Source organism: Ovis canadensis, chromosome 11 (genome assembly GCF_042477335.2).
Source record: "Ovis canadensis isolate MfBH-ARS-UI-01 breed Bighorn chromosome 11, ARS-UI_OviCan_v2, whole genome shotgun sequence".
In the NCBI taxonomy this organism is placed as follows: Eukaryota; Metazoa; Chordata; class Mammalia; order Artiodactyla; family Bovidae; genus Ovis; species Ovis canadensis.
The window spans coordinates 50461465-50481368 of record NC_091255.1 but is presented as its reverse complement, the minus strand read 5'-3'; the positions used below and the strand labels follow the sequence as shown (position 1 = coordinate 50481368).

The 19904-nt window shown below is 54.2% G+C and overlaps 1 protein-coding gene across 5 annotated transcripts in view; it reads left to right on the top strand.

Annotated features, from left to right (window-relative positions):
• Nucleotides 1-2645: 2645 nt before the first annotated feature.
• Nucleotides 2646-19904, top strand: part of ACLY (ATP citrate lyase) — a 42483-nt gene continuing 25224 nt past the window's right edge. For 2 of the 5 annotated variants that reach the window (XM_069603722.1, XM_069603721.1), the window contains exons 1-13: nucleotides 2823-2949; nucleotides 3506-3537; nucleotides 7352-7538; nucleotides 8768-8890; nucleotides 10728-10790; nucleotides 11224-11414; nucleotides 11889-11968; nucleotides 12951-13081; nucleotides 13883-14001; nucleotides 14744-14880; nucleotides 15561-15622; nucleotides 17639-17756; nucleotides 19649-19803. In XM_069603722.1, the coding sequence (XP_069459823.1) occupies nucleotides 2848-2949; nucleotides 3506-3537; nucleotides 7352-7538; nucleotides 8768-8890; nucleotides 10728-10790; nucleotides 11224-11414; nucleotides 11889-11968; nucleotides 12951-13081; nucleotides 13883-14001; nucleotides 14744-14880; nucleotides 15561-15622; nucleotides 17639-17756; nucleotides 19649-19803 (1500 nt within the window). In that variant the 5' untranslated portion in view covers nucleotides 2823-2847. Of the gene's footprint in view, nucleotides 2986-3505; nucleotides 3538-7351; nucleotides 7539-8767; nucleotides 8891-10727; nucleotides 10791-11223; nucleotides 11415-11888; nucleotides 11969-12950; nucleotides 13082-13882; nucleotides 14002-14743; nucleotides 14881-15560; nucleotides 15623-17638; nucleotides 17757-19648; nucleotides 19804-19904 lie in introns of all 5 variants that reach the window. The other 3 variants (XM_069603720.1, XM_069603718.1, XM_069603719.1) reach the window with 2 other exon arrangements.

Below are 19904 nucleotides of genomic sequence, written 5' to 3'. Positions count from 1 at the left end.
ATTTAAACTGCCATAATGGTGCAACACAGGGACTCTTCCACTGAGTCTGCTGGTATGCCTACCAACACGTACTATACTCTTTTTCCTCTTAATAAATACTTACTTGCTTCACTACTTTCTGTATTCATGGAAATTCTTTTCGCAAATCCAAAGGGCCAGGGCCCTTGTCACTGACCACTGGTCTAGTGGCTAGGATCTGGTTCTTTCACTGCTGCGACCCAACCCCAACCTCTGGTTGGGAACCCAAGCCTTGCTCCAAGCTGTTGCAGCCTGAAGCCATCAACAGTACCCAGGGACAGGGACCTGTCCTCTGCCAAGCTGAGGAGGGAGGTGATTCAAATAGGAAAATCAGAAGAGTTTAAATCTTTGAAGTCAGAGAACAGAAAGGTAAGAATAGGGGGTCCAAATTGATTCCTTTGAGGCAGAGGAGCCTCTGTGGTGGCATGGTGGGGTAATGAGGGAGTCTGGGGAGTGTTGGGGGTCTGCAATGAGCCCACTGAGGGAACTGAAAAACCTCCATGATTGGCTCACGGATCCCCTGGTCAGCACCTCTCCTCTCCCACTCCTTGGATAGTAACTTTCTTGTTGTTCTGTCCAGGATTAGTCAAAACCTGGGTCCAGCAACATTGAGATGGGGAATTTAATCACTCAGCAAATACTTATTGACTAGGTGCATGCATGCTAAGTTGCTTCAGTCATGTCTGGGTCTTTGCGACACTATGGACTGTAGCCTGCCAGGCTTCTCTGTCCTTGGGATTTTGCAGGCAAGAATACTGGAGTGGGTTGCCATGCCCTACTCCAGGGGATCTTCCTGACCCAGGGATTGAACTCGCATCTATTACATCTCCTGCCTTGGCAAGAGGGTTCTTTACCACTAACACCGCCTGGCAAGCCTATTGACTAGATACTAGGCCCTACTGAAAGTGCTGGAGAGAGGCCAGAAAATACATCTGCAATATATTGAAGGATAAATTGTTAGAAATGGAACTGCTGGGGCTGTGGACATGTGCACTTAAAAATTTTCTCAATATTGTCAAATCGATGTACAAAGTTTATTACAGTCTGAATGCCTGTTTCTGGATGTGTAATTTTTTTTTTATTTTATTGAAGTATGGTTGATTTGCAAAGTGTTAATTTCTGCTTACAACAAAGTGATTGTTATACATATGTATTATTTTTTTTTTACAGTCTTTTCCATTATGGCTTATCACAGGATATTGAATATAGTTCCCTGTGATATACAGTAGGACCTTGTTGTTTGGATGGTTGTATCTCTCTAACCAGGGGGATAATTGCTACACAGTGGATTCTCCCTGACTTCAGTCTTCCCATTAGCCCACAAAGATCCTGAGTTGCTGTCCGCTAAGGCCAGAAAAGGAGTACCTTCACAAGAGGTGTTTTCTTTAGCTCTGGAGAGGTGATCCTTCTCCAAGATGGGTGCTATTTGGGGAGATTCTGAGTAGAGGTGGAATTCATTCCATGTAGGAGTGGAAGGCTCTCTATGACCAACAGGAGAGAGGAGCTGAGGAAATGCTGTTTCAAAAAGATGCCTGTGAGGGATTGGACCAGAAACTGACATCATCAGGGATCACTTTGTTCAGGCATGGCCAACAAGTGTAGCTTCCCTGTTCTTGGCTGTGACTGGACTCCGGGGAGAGGGATTTGGCGAGGTTTTTGTGTACAGCAATGTGGTAACAACACTGTTACGGTGTGACCCCAGCGCCTGGCAGGAACACAGACATGTGGTCTGTTTGCACACTGCGCTGACCCTTTCACCTGAGCTGCTCAGTGCATGATCCTCCTTCCTGGAGCTAGACAGCTGTTAGGATCAGGGAGCAGCTCCAGAGACCCAGAGGACTGGGATGGACATAGGAAAGCTCCAGGATGTCTCAGCAGTAAATCTATGTCTTGGTTTCTAGGACTGTCTGATTTAAAAAATTCTGTCCCACAAGTTCACCAATACCTGTTCACCAATATGGTATGTTCACCATACCGGGTGTCCCAGATTTTGATTTGGAAAATGCACTGTTTCCCCGGTAATGAAGAAGGGGAAGGCAGCAGTTCATTCATTCCTCTGGTCTAAGCGTGAGATAGTGGGGGCGGGGCGGGGAGCCCGAGCAGCAGAGATGGCCCCAGCCTTGCGCTAGAATCTCTCATTGAATTCTCTGCTCTGTGCGCCCAGGTGAGTGGATGAGTGGTGGTGACTGACGCAAGGTGGTGACTGACCCCTTATAGCCCCGCCTGCTCACGCGGTCCTCCGCCCTATCCCACTCACAGGGGGAGGTCTCATCTATTAGTCTCTGCTCTCAGCCTCGCTCCACCAGCTTCAGGAAGAGGGTCCACGTGCAAATGGGCAAGCAGTCTTGCAAAAAGCAGGTCTAAGCATCTGGGTTCGATGTGGCCGATTTCAAGTTGCCAGGATACGGACGTCAGTTTCTCCCAAAGCGAGATGGGAAGGAGACTCTGGGTCCCCAAGGCTGCGATACAGCCCATTCGGCCAACACCCCAGCCCCCACTCCCCAACACCCCATCGCAGCGGCTCTAGGCCCACCTCCTAAGCGATCAGGCCATGGCCCCCAGCCTCGTATGTTCTCCTCCCTGCGTAGCCCGGCCCATCTCCCCACCAGAGGCCCCGCCCCCGACCCCTCCCTGGCTCGGCAGGCTCCGGAGAGGCGGTGCCCGCCAGCCGTCCAGGACAGACGCACCAGCGGGACTACAAGTCCCAGCAAACTCTGGGGTCTGGCCTCGGGGGGCGGGGCTATATCAGCCAGCGAATTGGGAGGAGCTCTGGGGCTCAGGCTAGGGAGTGCGTGTGGCCAATGGCACGGCGGCTCGCGCTGTGTGCCGATGGGGGCGGGGAGAAGCCCGCCAGCGCCCGGACAAAAGCCAGGTCCCCGGCGACTGCGGGAGGCTGGAGCGCTCCTAGCAGTGGGCGGTGACTTGGGGCCTGTAGCCTGAACGCCGCGCACAGACTTACTCGGAGAGGTGAGTGGCGGACGGCTGTTTTCGCGAGATGGACCCCACCTGGTCCAGGAGCTTCCTGCTTCCCTCCCCCAACCCGGAACCGCCTCCCTCGAAGCCGGCTTGGGGCTCACGCGCGCTCCCTGCACCTGCTTGGAGTTTTGGGGGTCTTAGTTTTAGGTTAGCCTTCGCTGGGATCCCGGCCGGTGGCCTCGTGTCGCCCTCCCCTCCCCCGCCCCAACTCCTCCACATTCTAGTTCCCGGAGTTTGCACAAGGCTGGCCGCCGTTGTTGCTTGCCTTCCCTCCGCCGTATTACATCGCCTGTAACTGCCTCCCCTCATCCCCACCCCGGGACTAGTCGCCGAGCCTCATCGGGCTTTCTGTGGCCACTTCTTGCCCCGATCTGGGTCCTTCCACCCCCGCCATCGGATGCCGGTCAAAGGAGGTAGAGCGGTGGCTAGTCTCCCCACTCCTACTCCTCACCAGTCGGTTCAGGCCCTCCCTTTTAGTTCTGTGGAGAGTCGACTGAGCCCCGCGCCAAAGTGGAAGGAGCGAGCAGGGCGCGCAGCCGCCGAGGATCACATTGGCAGGGCCGCCCCAGGCCTCGCCACGAGGACCTATCCTTGGATGGACGGCGCAGGGAGAACCCTCCTCGCTCTGGGGGTGCCGTCAGGCCCAGCCGCTAAGCGACAGATGGTCGGGGTGCCCTTCTCTCTCCCCACCCTTGGCGTTGATGCCGAGCTTGGCCGAGACAAGGTCCTCCAGGGGCTGGAGGATGCTGCCGCCACCCTCCTGTCTGGCTTGGCAGAGGGCCAGTCCCAGCGCCTGCTGCCCTTTCCAACCTTGGCGGATAAAGGAGTTCTACCATTAGGTGGTCCTCCGGAGTCTGCCTGGAAAGAGGATTTTGCGGGGGGTGGGGGGTGGCGGGGAAGCAGTGCATAGCATTGTTCGGTCAACCAGCCCACCCCTCTCCACCCTTTAACTTTGCACTGTTTCAGCCAGCTCAGATCATTGGATTTCTGAAATTCTGAAATGATGGGTGAAGGACAGCTGGTAGACCCAGCTGCTCAGAGGGGTGTTTTCACTTTTTAAAGAGCTGTTGCTGCTGCTTCTTTTTTTCTTTTAATATTTAAAGAGCTTCTTAAACAGCTTGGAAGATGATAATGGGAACAGCTCTTGAGCTCAGCTGGGTGGTAGGTGTCTTCACCCCCATTCTCCACTATATTTGCTGCAGTAGAGGACCCTCAGAATTTTGTCCCTCTCTTTACTCCAGGGATTGCCTGGCCTTTCCAAAAAAAAGAAACAAAACCACTCCTGTGGATACTAACCTTAGAATAAGTGCTCTTTATCCTTCTCACAGAGACCCTACATAGCATCCCCAGTGGTTCCTCTCTACTGGCTGTGTCCCAGGGGTACAGTCCTGGGGAACAGACTCCTTTCATTCATCCCTCCCTGTGGGCTACTTCTGCCCTCCATGGCTGCTGTGGATGAACTCAATTCTGGTTCACTTATCCTGTCTGCAGAAAAGACCCCATTCAGCTCAGAAGGGCCCTCCTTTCCATTGAGAGAATGTGTGTGTGTGTGTGTTCAGGTCCCCTGTCGTGATTTTCCCCAAATTTACCTAGGTAACAGTTCTTGGGACCCCCAAAGTGGACCCCTAGGATCTTAGCTCTGCCCTGAAACCATCTCTGACCAGTCTGACAGCACATACAGTTATTCAGTTACTGGGGAGGCAGCCCAAGACTCCGCAGTGGGGTGTGTGTGTGTGTGTTGTGTTCCCAGCCCGGACAGGTTTATACTTTAAGTGCTTTTGTCGCTTGAGCCACTGTTCTTAGCTGTGGGTCTCTGGGCTGTCAGATCATGGTCACAGGTCACCATCTTGAAGGGATAAGCAAAACTGGGTATGTGTACATTTTTCGGGGCTTTTCTTCTGGTGCTCAAAAGAGTCTGAGACCTCAAATAAGTTAAGATCCACTACCCTCAAGAGACTCCCCCGAATGATTAAACTTGTGATTTATTGCCACCCAGTCCACTCCCTGGCTTTGTGAGCCTTCTTACTCTGTCTTGGTAAATATGCAGAGGCCAGATTCTTTCCCTGTCTTTTTACTCTATCCTATAAATTCTCTGTCTTGGCCTTGAGAGGGCCTGCCCCATCTATGCCAAAGTGCTCTGGTGGCCAGTCTGTGTTTTGGTGAGCTGGCAAAGCTTTTCCATCCTGTGCCATTCCCCTGTTATCTGCTCTCCCATGCCTCTCCTGAGCACCAGACAGAGATGAGTTCTTGAATTTGAGATCTGAACCAAGGCTCATGGAAATTGTGATTTTTTTTTTTTTTTCAGTTGCAGGTCCCTTTTCTCATCCAGGTTCTTTCCAGGGGGCGGTGGCGGGGGGCGGGGGGCTCCCTTTCTCTTGGAATTTGTGATTAGCTTGTGAGCGACTGAACTGAACTGAACTGATGTGTCCTAACCACTGAGGGTGGTCAGCGGCTCCTCTCTCCTTTATCTGCTTGATCTGCCCTGGGTTGCACTCTGTTTGGGAGAGGGTAGGGGCGCATGTACCCATCTGATTTCAGGACCAGTTTTTCTGGTCTGAGTCAAGAAGGTTGGGAAATGGAGCTGGAGTGGGTGGGGGATAGAGGGGTATGGGGCAGTGGGGCTGGTTGAGGTGTCTCCTTTGGAAACTCATATTGAGAAGGAGCCGGAAGTCATCCCAGGGGAAGGCGAGAAACGGGAACGTTTCCTTTGAGCCCCTTCCCAGCTACCCGCCTTTGGGCCAGACACCAGACTGAATGCACCCTTTGTGCCTTGCTGGAGGATAGCTGGGAGGCTCAGCCAGCCAGTCAAGCCAGGATTAGAACCTGAAGCCCAGCCTGGCGAATTGGAAAGGAGGTGCAGAGTGGCCCCAGAAACTCTGGCCTTCCCTGAGCTGGAAATGGAGAGACCAACCTTCCTGAATATGTAAAGCAGCCAGCCCTTCAGCTCCACCCTCCTTTATTTACACTTGGCTTTTCTCTCCCAGTAAATTCAACAACCTCAATTCTGGATCTTTGTTGGAGAGACAGGAGTGACTTCCTGATCTGGCCAAGCTCTTGGCATGAATGACTTAGTTTCCTTGCCCTTCCTGTCTCCCCACCCTTTATCTTCCCAAATTGCTCCAGGCACTAAGGGAGAAGGGGTGTGTCAGGACGAAGTGACAGGGAGGGAAGGTGAAGTTGTCATCACAGACCCTTCTGTGAGGTGAACGAGGTGAACGGGGGAAATGGCCTGGCTCCTGGACAAGTGGTCTTTTCTCTCGGGCTGACTGTGGGATTTTCCGGGGACCAGGAGTGAGAGGGTTTGAGTTCAAGCCTCGGGACCCCTGCGTATTAATTAGGCTTCTTGGGCAAGTTGCCTTAACCCCTCTGAGCTTTTATTCCTCATCTAAGAAATAGGGCTGTGGGAACTTCCCTGGCGGTCCAGTGGTTGAGAATCTGTGCTTCCACTGCGGAGGGCATGGGTTTGATCTCTGGTTGAGGAACTAAGGTCCTGCGTGCCATGTGGTGTGGCCAAAAATAAAAATAAGAAATAGGACTCTCAATCTCCATGCACCTCCCCGGGCTCACCTACATGTGACCCAGGATGGCTTCTGCCTCTCTTCCCCCAGTTCTGGGTCGGTTAGAAGTGACCGGTATGGGTGGTTCCCAGAGAGGTCTCTGTTTTGCTCTAAATGAGTAGCTGGATGACTCAGCGGGGTGGGTGGGATGCACTGTAGGTCACAGTTTCCCGCCCTGTGTCAGCTCTGAACTTGGGTGGGAGTCTGGTGTCCTGGGAGAAATGGACTTTGACATAACTCTTCCTCTTCACTCCTGGGGGGCTTGGTCCTGCGTGAGGCTAAATAGACTTGCTTACCCAGCCTTTGGGCTGGTGATGTGTGTGAGTGTGTAAAATGAGTGAGTCTGAGTGTGTTGGAGACCAGACATGGAGGAGGGGTAGGGCCAGTCTTACACTATTTAACTGTGTTCCCCGCAGGTCACAGAACTAGAGGGTGCATTTCAGGGTCTTTGTGCCCATCTCGGGTGGGACAGGCACTCAGGTTTGGGTCACATCCCTGCTATTCATGGTCTCCCCATCCAGCTTTCTTTGCTCCAGGGTGAATGTTCGTGAATGTGCTCTTGGGTGAACTAGTTTGCCTGGAGAGTAGAGGCCATGAGTCCCCGGGGACGTAAATGCCACCTTTGTTTTTCTCCACCCTCTGTCCTCACCCATCATTTTCTAATCCGCTCTCTCTGTGGTCAGTGCTGTTTGAGATCTCCCTTCCATCCTTCCTTCTGGGGCAGCTGGGTGGGGGTCTGTCCTGCTGGAGAAGGTAGCGCCTCCATCTCCCTGCCCCCTCTGACCAGCCCTTCTCTCCCCAACAGGTAGCGCAGGGCCTTCTGTAGCCATGTCGGCCAAGGCGATTTCTGAGCAGACAGGCAAAGAACTCCTCTACAAGTACATCTGCACCACCTCGGCCATCCAGAACCGCTTCAAGTACGCCCGGGTCACCCCTGACACAGACTGGGCCCGCCTGTTGCAGGACCACCCGTGGCTGCTCAGCCAGGTGAGCCCTCCGTCCCGCCAGACCCCTCCTCCAGGCCCAGATGTCCCCTTAGAACGTGTGATGGCAGATGGCCTGCCTGGGTGGGCAGGGTGCAGGGGGCTGAGCGCGTTTTGTGTTCAGCCCTGTGTGCCGCACGCTGAGGTGCTGCGCCTGGACTGGAACTGGTCAGCTGGAGTCCGGGTGGCGGCTCTCTGGTTATTAACCATGTGGCCTGGGGCAAACCATTTCACCTCTCTTGAGTTTTAGATTCCCCATCTGTCATATGGGCAAACCACTCACCCTGTGAATTTAAGGACTAGCAATAATGCCTGGAAAGTCTTTGGTCTGCTGCCTGGCATTTGGTAAATGCTCAGTAAAAAGCACCTGCTCCGTCAGGAATATGTCAGGGCCATGAGGAAATGCGATGCTGTACTTTGTGAAGAATGGCTGATGGAATCCACCCGGAGTAGGGAATCCTCTCTGTAGATCCATTTGGACGTCTCTGGCAGGTCCCAGAGAACTAGGACCAGTGAGGGGCCGAGTGGGAGGGTGTTCAGGGATGCAATTTTCCTTCTGCTATGAGGCAGCCCAAACCCCAAACCACAAAGGCAGTTGGTAAACTTCCTGGTACTGGAGGTGTGTGAGCAGTGGCCAGGGGCTGCTTGTAGATCTTGTAGGTGGGGTTCAAACATAGGGATGTCTTGACCAGATGTCTTCTGCGGTGCTTTGTCACCCCAGGGCTCTGTCTTTCTATTCTTTGTTTTTGGAATGTGGGTGCCGGTCCATATTCTGAGGTGTTGAATGAAGCTAAGATATCACATAGGGAGGGTAGGGAATCCTTTACTCATTCAGCAGGTATTCAGTGAGCACCTACTCTGTGCCAGACCCTATCCTGAGCCAGGACAGCTCTAGATTCCCGGTTGTCAAAGGTGTTGGCTGGGATAGGTGAAGGAAGCTTCTGGGAGCTGACCTTGAAGATGGGTGGAATTTACTTTGGGGGTGGGGTGAATTGGAAGCCACCCAGGCTATCCTGTGCTTTGGGGCCCTAGACTATTACCTCTTAACTCTTCCCTCTCCTTCTTTGCTCTAAATACAAACCCCTCTTGGAAATTCCCTGGTACTGCAGGGGTTAGGACTCCAGGCTCTCAATGCCAAGAGCCTGGGTTCAATTCCTGGTTGGAGAACTAGATCCCACAAGCCACATGGCTCAGCCAAAACACAAAACAAGCAAACCAACTCTCTTGTTCCAGAGCTTGGTGGTCAAGCCAGACCAGCTGATCAAACGGCGTGGAAAGCTGGGCCTAGTTGGGGTCAACCTCACTCTGGATGGAGTCAAGTCCTGGCTGAAGCCACGCCTGGGACAGGAGGCTACAGTGAGTCTGGGTGTAGGGTTGGGGTGGATGTGCTGTGGTAACAGAAGCAAACATGGCTGCTTCCAGATCTGCAACCCTATGGATCACCCCCGCGACTGGTCCGATTGCAGCCTGGGGAGGGCAGGAGTCCTGCAGAGCTGGCTTATGTAGTAGGGCCAGTTGGATGCTCATTCCGAGCTCCCCTGACAGGGAATGGTGAGATGTGCTGTACAAGTAGAAGTATTACAGGCACTTCTGTGGTGGTCCAGTGGTTAAGAATCTGCCTTCCAATGCAGGGGATGAAGGTTCTATCCCTGGTCGGGGAAGTAAGATCCCACGTGCTACAGGGAAGCTGAGCCTGAGGAACCCGAGCCAGGCCGAAATAGTCTGTTCCTTTAACAACAGTCGTGGTGATGGGACTCTGAGACCTACTCTGGGAACTCCTTTCTTTTCAATTACCAGAAAGGGTAGGGTAGCTCGCCATGACCTGCATACCTAAGAGGAACGATAAAGGGAAAAAAAGAACTTGAAGGGAGATGCAGAATCATTTAGGCAGAAACGATCTTGGGCCAAGAATCTAGGAAGAAACAATTAATACTGAAGAGTCAATTCAGTTCTTGTCTTCTCCCAGTTTGTTGATTAATTTCAACTCTGTAGGTGAGAGTTGAAGTGAAATATGGCTTAGGAAGGCTAAGTAATGCCCAGAAATAAAATTGCATTTCTTTTTCTTCTCCCCAAGGGAGCTGGAGAACTGAAGGGAGGGAGTGGACCAAGGCTCGGCTTAAGCCGGGGAGCATTTGCTGTCCATACCTGGCTTTGTCCCATCTGGGGTGACTGTGGATCAGCGTTGAGCTGCTGACTTGGTCTCCCCAGAGTAGGATGAAGGTGGTGATGGAGCCATCTTCCTTTTTACCCGGGCTTCCTTAAATCAGCTCTTCTTGTTTAATTTCCCATTTCTGGCTCTCCTGGATGAAGAGGTATCCCTGAAGTTATACACGGGCTCGGGGGTGGAGGGATCTTGACCTTCATGCCCCTAGGCCTTTGGGGAGAGGACAGCAGGGTTGGGGGGCTGAGCAGTGTCCCCAGGGAGGTCCTTATGCTTCCTTCTTAGCTGGCTTTTGTCAGTGGGCGGGGGGAGATGCTGGGGACATCTGAGCTGGCAGCAGTGTCTGCCCGGGCAGGAGCGGCTCATTACCTCTGATGGATCACTGTCTGGTCCCTGACTCAGCAATGACGCACGCATGGGCGGGCGGGGGCTTCGGGACACGCAGGGAGGGAGGGTGAGGACTGTCTCGCCTCAGCTGCCGCCAGGGACCCACTCAAACTGATTAGCTCTGCAGGCCTGTTGTCGTCAGCAGGGAAAGTCTGTGCGGAAAAGTTTTCCCTGTCAAGCTCCTTTCTCTCTCCCTTCCCCAGCCTTGCACCTGAGCCTGGGTCTCCCTGCCTGAGCTCTGGGATCGATAACCTTGATTTGTCCAAGCACGTGATCTGTGGGACAGCAGAGGGGTAGAGGCTCCAGATCGCTGCTTTGGGGGGCGGGGCCACATTACAGCTCATTTGTCACCCTCCAGAGGAGGTGGAAAAGGTGTGAGACGTTTTAGAAGTGTCAAAGTGTGGCTGGCACAAGGGCAGTGGGTGGAAGAGGGGGGTCTCATGCAGACTTCTTTAGTGTAAGGGTCTGTGACCCCATTGCCTTAGTTTCTGGAAAGATCTCTTTCTGGCAGGTGTTGTGGCAGTAGTGCTGGGGCCCCACCTCTGATGGATGGGTGAGGTGGAAGGAGCAGAGGGTCATCCCTCCTCTTTCCCCACGAGCAAGGCGTGCCATCCGCCTGAGCTGTATCTCCTTCAATCTCCATAGGTTGGCAAGGCCACAGGCTTCCTCAAGAACTTCCTGATCGAACCCTTCGTCCCACACACTCAGGTATGTGTGAGGTGGCTCCCAGCTGGGTCTTTGCTCTCTGGGAGCATTGTGCCTGTGGATCCTAAAATGAGGAAAGGAGAAATCAAGCTGCTGGAGAAAAGTCAGGGCAACCAAAGTCTCTGAAGCTGCGCTTTTAGGGTCTGAGGGTGGTGCAGAGCGGGGAATTCAGAGATGAGGGGAAAGGCTTAATTTGCAGCAGAAAGGAGCCAGTGCTGGCAACAGAGGGGACTTCCCAGTGCTGGAGTGAGCAGGACTTGAAGGGAGGACCTTTCCCCCAGAGCAGGTCACACTGGCCCAGGCTGGACTGTCAGCCAGCAAGGCAGTGGCCTCTCGTCCTTGAGGTCTCACCCGGTAGGAGGTGTCTATGGGATTTTAGAATTGATACGACTGGGGCTGGGCCCCTCACCCATATGGTGCCCTCTTCCCTCGTAAGGAGGAGGAGTTCTACGTCTGCATCTATGCTACTCGAGAAGGGGACTATGTCCTGTTCCACCACGAGGGTGGGGTGGACGTGGGCGACGTGGATGCCAAAGCCCAGAAACTGCTCGTTGCCGTGGATGAGAAGCTGAATCCCGAGGACATCAAGAAACACCTGCTGGTCCACGCCCCCGAAGACAAGAAAGAGTTGAGTGAGAGGGATGGCAGGGCAGTGGCGGTATAGGGACGGGGCAGGCAGACAGCTCTGGGTACAGGGGGGCAAGCGGAGTGGTCTTCCCTGTCTGGGCACCGGCTACCCGGCCCCAGCCTTTGGCTGGAAGATGGGGAGCAGCCAGCAGTCACAGCCCCTCCCTGTCCCCCCTCCCTGTCCCCAGGAGGAATGCGGGGGCAGTGGGGAGCCTGGCTCAGACTGAAATGTCCGTCAGCATCCCTCACCTCCTTGCCCCCGTCTGTCTGGCATGGGCCCCCCTCCTGCTCCATGCCTGACAACCTTTTTCCGCCTCAGTGGCTGAAGAGTGACATCCAGGGAGCAGAGTTTGGAGAGGAGAGGGAGGGGTCAGCAGAGTGGGTGCTGGGGAGTGGAATTGTCAATAGCAGTGAGAGATGCTGCTGAGTCCGCTCCCTCATGGACTGACAGTCCCTCTCTGCCTCCCCCTCTAGAATTCTGGCCAGCTTTATCTCCGGCCTCTTCAATTTCTATGAGGATCTGTACTTCACCTACCTTGAGATCAACCCCCTTGGTAACTATCTCTGCTGGGGTGGGCCCTCACTCCCGCTTGCAGAGGGCAGCGCAGACAGGTGTGTGGGGGCAGAGGGATTCCCCGGGCTCCTGTTTCTGAGCTCTCAGGAGGCCATGATCATCCTTCTGTTTCACCAACTCCAGTTTCTTCTGTGATGGGGAAGTCCTGGTTCTGGTTTATCTGCTCAGTGGCTCTTCCTGCCAGTAGATTAGGCTGTTTTCCCAGGAGCTGGGCTGCCCCTGCATCTGCCTGACCAGTCAGACCCTCCCTTCCTCTTGGTGCCTCGGAGGCCCCCTTCCCCTCCACCCACTCCAGGAGTTAGTCAATCATTGACCCCCCACAGCTGGAAACACCTTGGCGAAGGCTCTCCGGTTGTGCAAGAGGCAGGTGGTGTGGGCTGGCTCTGGCCAGAGCTTCTGAGGTCAGACTCCTGATTCAGATTCCAGCTGGGGGATGTAGCCCCTCTCGTGGACCAGATGGCTCTGTGCTAACTAAATTAGCTCAGTGGCCCTGGGTAAAGGGAAGTGGACTCCAGCGAGGCAGCAGTAAATGAATTCTGCTAGTTGGGGGCCCGGTGGACCCACAGCTCCCCTTCTTCCCACTTCTCTCTGGACCCTAAGGGACCCTGGGGTACCCACCTAGGGGCCTTAGACATTGTGCTTGAAACACTTTTTTTGTTTTTAAGTAGCAGAGTTGTGGATGGGTGAATGGGTAGTGCTTTAAAATTGCCATGGCAACCAAAACAGGTTTCCGCCTTAGTACCTACAGATCAGGGAGTGGGGATGGTCTTGTAGAATTTGTTTTTCCTTGAATGAGGGAAAAGCTGTGTCTCCATAAGAACCAATCTGGTTTCTCGTTGAGCTGGAGAGTCATGAGGCCTGGGGGCCTCGTGGGGGTGGGTGTGGGAAAGCCTGGAGGGGGTTGGAGGTGGATGGTCACCTCTGCTGGGACCCATGTCCGATTGCCTCTTCTTTTCTTAAAGTCGTGACCAAAGATGGTGTCTACATCCTTGACTTGGCCGCCAAGGTGGATGCCACTGCCGACTACATCTGCAAAGTGAAGTGGGGTGACATAGAGTTCCCGCCCCCCTTCGGACGGGAGGCTTACCCAGAGGTAAGGCTGCTGTGGGGAGGAGACTGAGAGTGAGGGGAGCCCGGGCAGGGTGACTAATCTCAGATGAGCAGGCAGGGTGACTAATCTCAGATGAGCATTCTCCCCACCCCTTTGTGAGCTATATATTTGGCAGGAAAGGAAGGTCGAGCCATTTAATTTTCTTAAAACCCCAAAGGAGGTGGGGGTAGGAGAGAGCCAAACCTCTGAATCCTGGCCAGAAATCCTTTTAGACTCCTCTCTCAATCAACCTCCCTGGGCTCATAACTTGATTTGTTGTTTCACAGTAATTCCGAGTGGCTCCCCCTGATCCTGTCGGGAAGATAGTTGTCTTAGCCACTTGCTGAGAATTTTAATTGCTGCTTCCCACCCCATCCTCTGAGAGGTCCTCACAGCAGGATCAGGCGTGTGTGACAGAACCTAGGCCAGGGGAAGAGTCTGGGCTAGGGGTACGGATAGGGCCTGGCCAGCTGGGGGAGGGTGGGACGTAATGAGTTAGGCAAGGAGATGCTGGGGGTGGGGCCAGGGTAGAAGCAAGTGACTTAGCGGGACTTAAAATCAGAGAGAAAGGAGTTGGAAAGTTTGTTTCCAGGCAGTGACTGGCCGTAGATGATTTTGGTACTTACAGACAGCATCCCATTTTGTCCCAGGCCCATGAGGCCCCACACAAACCCTTCTTCTGGACCCTGTGAGGACAACGGAGGCCCTTTTCCTACTGCTCCAGGGGAAAGGGAGGGGTCCTGGGGTCTGCAGCCTGGTGAAAGGGGTGCCCCCAGAGCCCACCTGTTGCTCTCTGGTCCCCAGGAAGCCTACATCGCAGATCTGGACGCCAAAAGCGGGGCAAGCTTGAAGCTGACTTTGCTGAATCCCAAGGGGAGAATCTGGACCATGGTGGCCGGAGGGGGTGCCTCTGTTGTGTACAGGTGACCGAAGGGGCTGCTGAGGGGCTGACGGTCGGGTCCCCCACAGGCTTCCCACATGTGGCCTGAATCAAGCCCCTCACCATGGAGCTTGACCCCCCTCTCCGGCACAGAGCAGGAACCCTCGGGGCATCCCAGAAAGGCCTACCCATGATGTCTCCAAAACTGTCTTCTTTGCTTCAAAGTTAAATTTTTAGTTTTAATTCTTACCATTAGTGATAATGTGCTCCATACAAAGGTGCCGCAGATAAGGGAAATGAGCCAGGTCGTGTCCCCACGCCTCGGCCTGGGGTGTCACCAGTGTGTCCCTCCAGGTGTTTTAGCACCTGTATCAATAGTCATAGGCTTCCCTGGTGGCTCATCTGTGAAGAATCTGCCTGCAGTGCCAGAGTCGGGTTTGATCCGTGGGTCAGGAAACATCCCGTGGAGCACGGAACGGATACCCATTCCAGTATTCTTGGCTGGAAAATCCTGTGGGCAGAGGAGCCTGGCGGGCTACAGTCCATGAGGTCGAGTTTCACACTTCATAGAGATGTCACATAGGGCTGGCAGGGTGCTCCCCTAGGAGGGTCTGGTGCAGCACAGTTAACCTTCAAGTATGACTGGTGAGGGGCTTGAGGGTCTGAGGGCTGAGAGGTTGCTTCCAGAGGTGGCCTGGTCTCAAGGCTTCAGGGGTTTCTGTGTGGCACCCCAGGCACCAGGCTGCTGCCTTTTGCCAGCACTGACTTCCCTATCTCCCTGGCAGTGACACCATCTGTGACCTGGGGGGTGTCAACGAGCTGGCGAACTACGGGGAGTACTCGGGCGCCCCCAGCGAGCAACAGACCTATGACTACGCCAAGACGATCCTCTCCCTTATGACCCGCGAGAAGCACCCAGATGGTGAGACACACGAGCTCTTCCTTGGCCCGGCCCAGTGTCCTGGGGTGGGAAGAGCTTTGGCTGGGCTGGGAGGCACGAGGTTGTCCCAGTCCTTTGCAACCTGGGGCTCACCGTTTAACTTCTGGACCGAGGTTGCCCTGACTTTGCAGCAGGCAGTGACAGCACCTGTCATTCCGGGGGCTCGAAGCAGGTGAGGAAGGGGTGGATACATGAAGTCCTATGAGCAGGTGCAAGGGAGGCAGCAGCGGAGGTAGTGGCGGCAGCATGCTTTTGCTGACTGCTATAAATTCAGTTCTTTGTGGCCTGCTTACACGTTTACTATTCAGGCTGTGTGGTTCCCAACTTCCCTTTACCACCTGTGCTGTGTTTTGGGACTACAGATACTGATTCCCCTTCCCATGAGCCAGACAGAGAGTCCCACCAGGGGTGTCCAGAAACCATGCTGGGTTTCTCGATGCCAGGTAGGAACGATGCAGAGATTCTGTGGGTTTGGATTAACCACCTGCTCGGTGGTGTAGGTGAGGGTTGAGCTGATGAAAGTAAGTCAGGAGAGACCAGCTTGCTCCCCACCTCTGCACTGGTATCTCCTAACAATTGGGGGTTCTCACTTGGATTTCTGATACGATGCCCAGGTCTACCTTTCTAACCCTTTTTTGACTTCTCTCTTGCTCCAAATCCAGGCAAGATCCTCATCATCGGAGGCAGCATTGCAAACTTCACCAACGTGGCTGCCACATTCAAGGTAACCAGCTGCAGGGGAACGTGGCGGGTTGGGGGGAGGCAGGGAAGGGAAGTTTCTGTAAGAAGAGTTGGGACAGAAAAAGATCGCCAAGAGTTACCTAGGCCAGGGTGGGGGCGGTCTTGACCTAGGGATGCAGAAGACCCTGGGATGGATCTCTCTGAAGCTGTGTGTCTCTCTGGACAAGCAGCTGACCCTCTCTGAGCCGTGATTCTCCCATCTACAAATGTGAAGGTGAATTTCTGCCTTTCCTGTTTCAGTTCTTAAAGAACTGGCTTGATTGACCCCACTTCCAACATTTCCAAGACTGGGTTCTCTGCACCTCCTGGTGTTTTTTCTCCCAGTCATCTGCCCCTTCTCCAAACGGTTGGCATGACGAAGTGTTTGATGCCCTGGGGTGCAGGGCTTCTGCTTATCTAGTCAGAGACCAGTTGTCCTGGGTCTCTGTACATAGGTCAGGGCCGTGGGCACCAGTTTAAAGAAAGTGTGACTGCCAGTAAGAAGAATGAGAGCTCACATGTCTCCAGACTCCTCCCCTTCAAGGTGGTTGCCTCAGGAGGCCACTTATTATCCCATACCGTCAGATGTTCAGGGCAGCTGTTCAAAAGAACGTCGGCCATCTGGTAGTTCCATATAAACTTGGAGAATAACACGTAGATTGAAACTTCCCTGGCAGTCCAGTGGCTTACGACTACATCCTCCCAATGCAAGGAGCCCGGGATCGATCCCTGGTTGGGGAACTAGATCCCCCATGCTGCAATAATGAAGATCAAAGATCCCTTGTGCCTCAACTAAGACCTGGCAAAGTAAAAAAAAAAAAAAAAAAAAAATCAGAAGTGTATGTTATTTAAAAAAAGAAGAATGCCTAAATGAATGTCAGTCTTGGAAGTCTGAGCTATCAAGGAGTAGAGGACAAGGCCTTGTCAATCTTACCTGAAACAGGTCCCTAATTGGACCTGATTCAACAAATAAATCTGACACAGCTGAATCTTGGCAGCTTTGTTTTAACTTCTAAGCAGTCCTGTCATAAAGGCAGTGCCAGTGATAAGGGTGATTATGTCTGGAGCAGGCGCCGTGTGTAGAGCTTCGCCATGAAATGCCATGAATGATGGAACTTAGTCTCTCCCTTCGTCTGCCCAGACAAAACCGGTCCATACCTGGGCATGTGCCCACAGGGGCCCGTTGCAACAGCTGTTCCCAGGTCACTTGGAGAAGCTTTTGTGAAACTTTGCCAGTGAAATAGACTTTGCCCTGATAACCCCAACAGCTCTTGCATAGGATCTTGGTGTAGAGCTTCCCCCAAAATTACAGTAAGAAAACAACAGCTGTAGATGGGGTGAGAGACCAGCAAAGCCCCACTGGCATCTGAGAACCAGTACTCAACACTGGCAATACTCTGGTCACCTGATGCAAAGAGCCGACTCATCCCTGATGCTGGGAAAGATTGAGGGCAGGAGAAGGGGGCGGTAGAGGATGAGATGGTAATAGCCTCACTGACTCAGTGGACATGAGTTTGAGCAAATTCCCAGAGATAGTGAAGGACTGGGAAGCTTGGCGTGCTGCAGCTCATGGGATCACAGAGTTGGACACGACTTAGTGACCAAACAACAGCAACATTGGAGGCCCGATACCCCATGCTCTGAGGGGTGTCACCCCGGGTGCCCCGTGTTCTTACCTCAGCACCATCACCAGTGGTCACCAGTCCTGGGCCTTTGGGTTGCTTGCGGTAGTCCAGTTTACTCATGGAATTCTTGACTGCTGGGGTCTTTCTGTGCTTCATGAGAAGCAGCCCTGGGTTTTTTTGTTTTGTTTAGGGTTGCATAGCACAGCCAATGGAGTCTCAGTTCCCTGACCGGGGACTGAACCTGGGGCCCTGGCAGTGAAAGCACTGAGTCCTAACAACTGGACCACCAGGAAACTCCCGGCAGCCCTGGGACATTTGTTTCCCATGGTTGTAAGTGCTTGCTTTCTTGCTGCCTTCTTTCTAAGCACTTGAGTGTTGTCCCTTTGTCCTTCTAGGGCATCGTGAGAGCAATTCGAGATTACCAGGGTCCCCTGAAGGAGCACGAGGTCACGATCTTTGTCCGAAGAGGTGGCCCCAACTATCAGGAGGGCTTACGGGTCATGGGAGAAGTCGGTAAGATGGGGGGATGTTTTCTGTCCCTCCTTGGGATTTCCTGAGCAGGTCAGTCTTCTAATTGTCTCCATGCTCCTCCCACCACCTGCCTCACTCCCTGGAGCTACAGCTGGCTTCCGCTGCATTTCTCTGCCCTCTGACACACGGCACCTGACCGAAACCTAGATTCAGGGTGGGCAGGAAAGCAGTTTATTCAGCTGTTCATTCAGCAATTGCCTGTGGAAGGCCTGCTCCACGCCCGGCGCTGTGCTGAGCCACTGGGGTCACGGCCGCACGCGACAGCTGAGTGGCTGCAGCCTCAGGCACGTGGCAGGACCAGTTGGGGAAGGGGTGGCCTCTGTGGGAAGGGACGGGGCTGTTTTAAATGAGGCAGTCAGAGAGCATTTGGCCAAAAAGGTGGCATTTGAGCAGAAATCTGAGGAGGAGAGGGAGCAGTTGGTGGTGGCTGTCTGCAGATGAATGGGCAGGTCCCGAGGCCCTGAGGTGGGGCCAACTGAGGGGTCTGGGGCAGAGGTTGGAGGCAGAGAGGCTGAGGGAGAAGCCGTGCAGGGCTAGTACAGGTCCCGGGGGCGCTTGGCCGTGACCCTGGCAGCTGCTGGAAGACTTGAGCAGAGGTGCGACACCATTTGACTTAGGGTTGAGGGCTATTTAGGCTGCCAGGTGGAGATAGGGCCTCCAGGGCAGCCAGCTTGAAGCAAGGAGACCACCCAGGAGGCTGTGGCAGCTCCAGGACAGAGCAGGGGGCCCAGACTGAGGGGCGAGGGGAGGGAGACGGGTCAGTGTCCAGGCCTGGATGGAGGCAGGGGTCCAATAGGTGGTAGAACAGGAAGGAGTCGCCCCCTCGCTGAGCTGAGGGAAGCGAGGGCATGGGTCCATTTTGGTTTCCTTTCTTCCTTCTCCATTTTGGGCGCCTCCTGCAGGCTCCAGAGACCTCAGACTCAGGGCTTTCAAGAACTGGGGTTCCATGTCTCATCAGTGAGGACTATCATTAGGTCTCTCTGAACTGACCTGATCAAACCAGCGGGCTTTGGTCTTGAGTGAAGCGCAGTCCTGGTGCCAAGAGCAGTTCTGTGAGGGGTTGGGGGGTGGGGGTGGAGGGGGATAGGGCGGGGGTTGGGGCAGGTGACAAGACAGAGGGGAGGTGATGTGAGACGCTCCTGCTCAGTAAGCAGGCCCTCTGACTGAGAGACTGGACCTTTCCGCATTCCCATTTTCCCCAATCTGGGATCCACGGCAAATATTACAGCCACCTGGATCACTTGGAGTGGCATCAAGTCCTAATTCTCACCTAAAACTGAAGACCTGCTGTGGGCTCACAGCTTAGTGAATGCCACCCAGTCACTCCTGGGGCCTTAAACTCTGGGGACATTAAGACAAGTAAACAGCGGCTGGAACGAGATGCTGTCTGCCGGGGATCTCCAGGCAGGGCGGCGTGGAGGGGCATGGCTGTCAGATCAGGGAGGGCCTTACTCAGAAGGTGACACTTGAGCCGAACCGAGCGGCAGCCAGGTGGCAGCTCCGTGTGGAGGAAGGAGCAGGGCAGAGCCCTGGGGAGAGGAGAGGAGCCCAGGTGTTCAGGAGCAGAGGCCAGGCCTGGGGGGTTGTGGTGCGGTGGCCATAGGTGACAGGCGGAGAAGGGGGAGGGCAGGCTCTCACAATACTGTGGTCAGTGGAGGGTGTCCATAAAGCTGCTTCCTGCTGTTGCTGGCAGGTAATCTTTACAGAGATTTGTTTAGTGGTGGAGAAAATGACCACCAACTTGTCCTGGGATAATTGGGCTTGCACAGAAAGTGCCAGACACGGCCAGGGCTCAGAAGGGTCCTTGGCAGAGTCCTGTGGCCTCGGGCGCTTCTTAGGAGACTCAAGTGATGGGTGCTTTTCCTTCCTCACAGGGAAGACCACCGGGATCCCCATTCACGTCTTTGGCACCGAGACTCACATGACGGCCATCGTGGGCATGGCCCTGGGCCATCGGCCCATCCCCAATCAGCCGCCCACAGCGGCCCACACCGCCAACTTCCTCCTCAACGCCAGCGGGAGCACTTCAGTAGGTGCCAGCCTTCCTCTGCTGCAAAGCCCGCAGAGTCATCTTTGTTGCCCCTCATACCCCATCCCATCCGGGGCCCAGTGCCCACCTTTTGCTTTTGG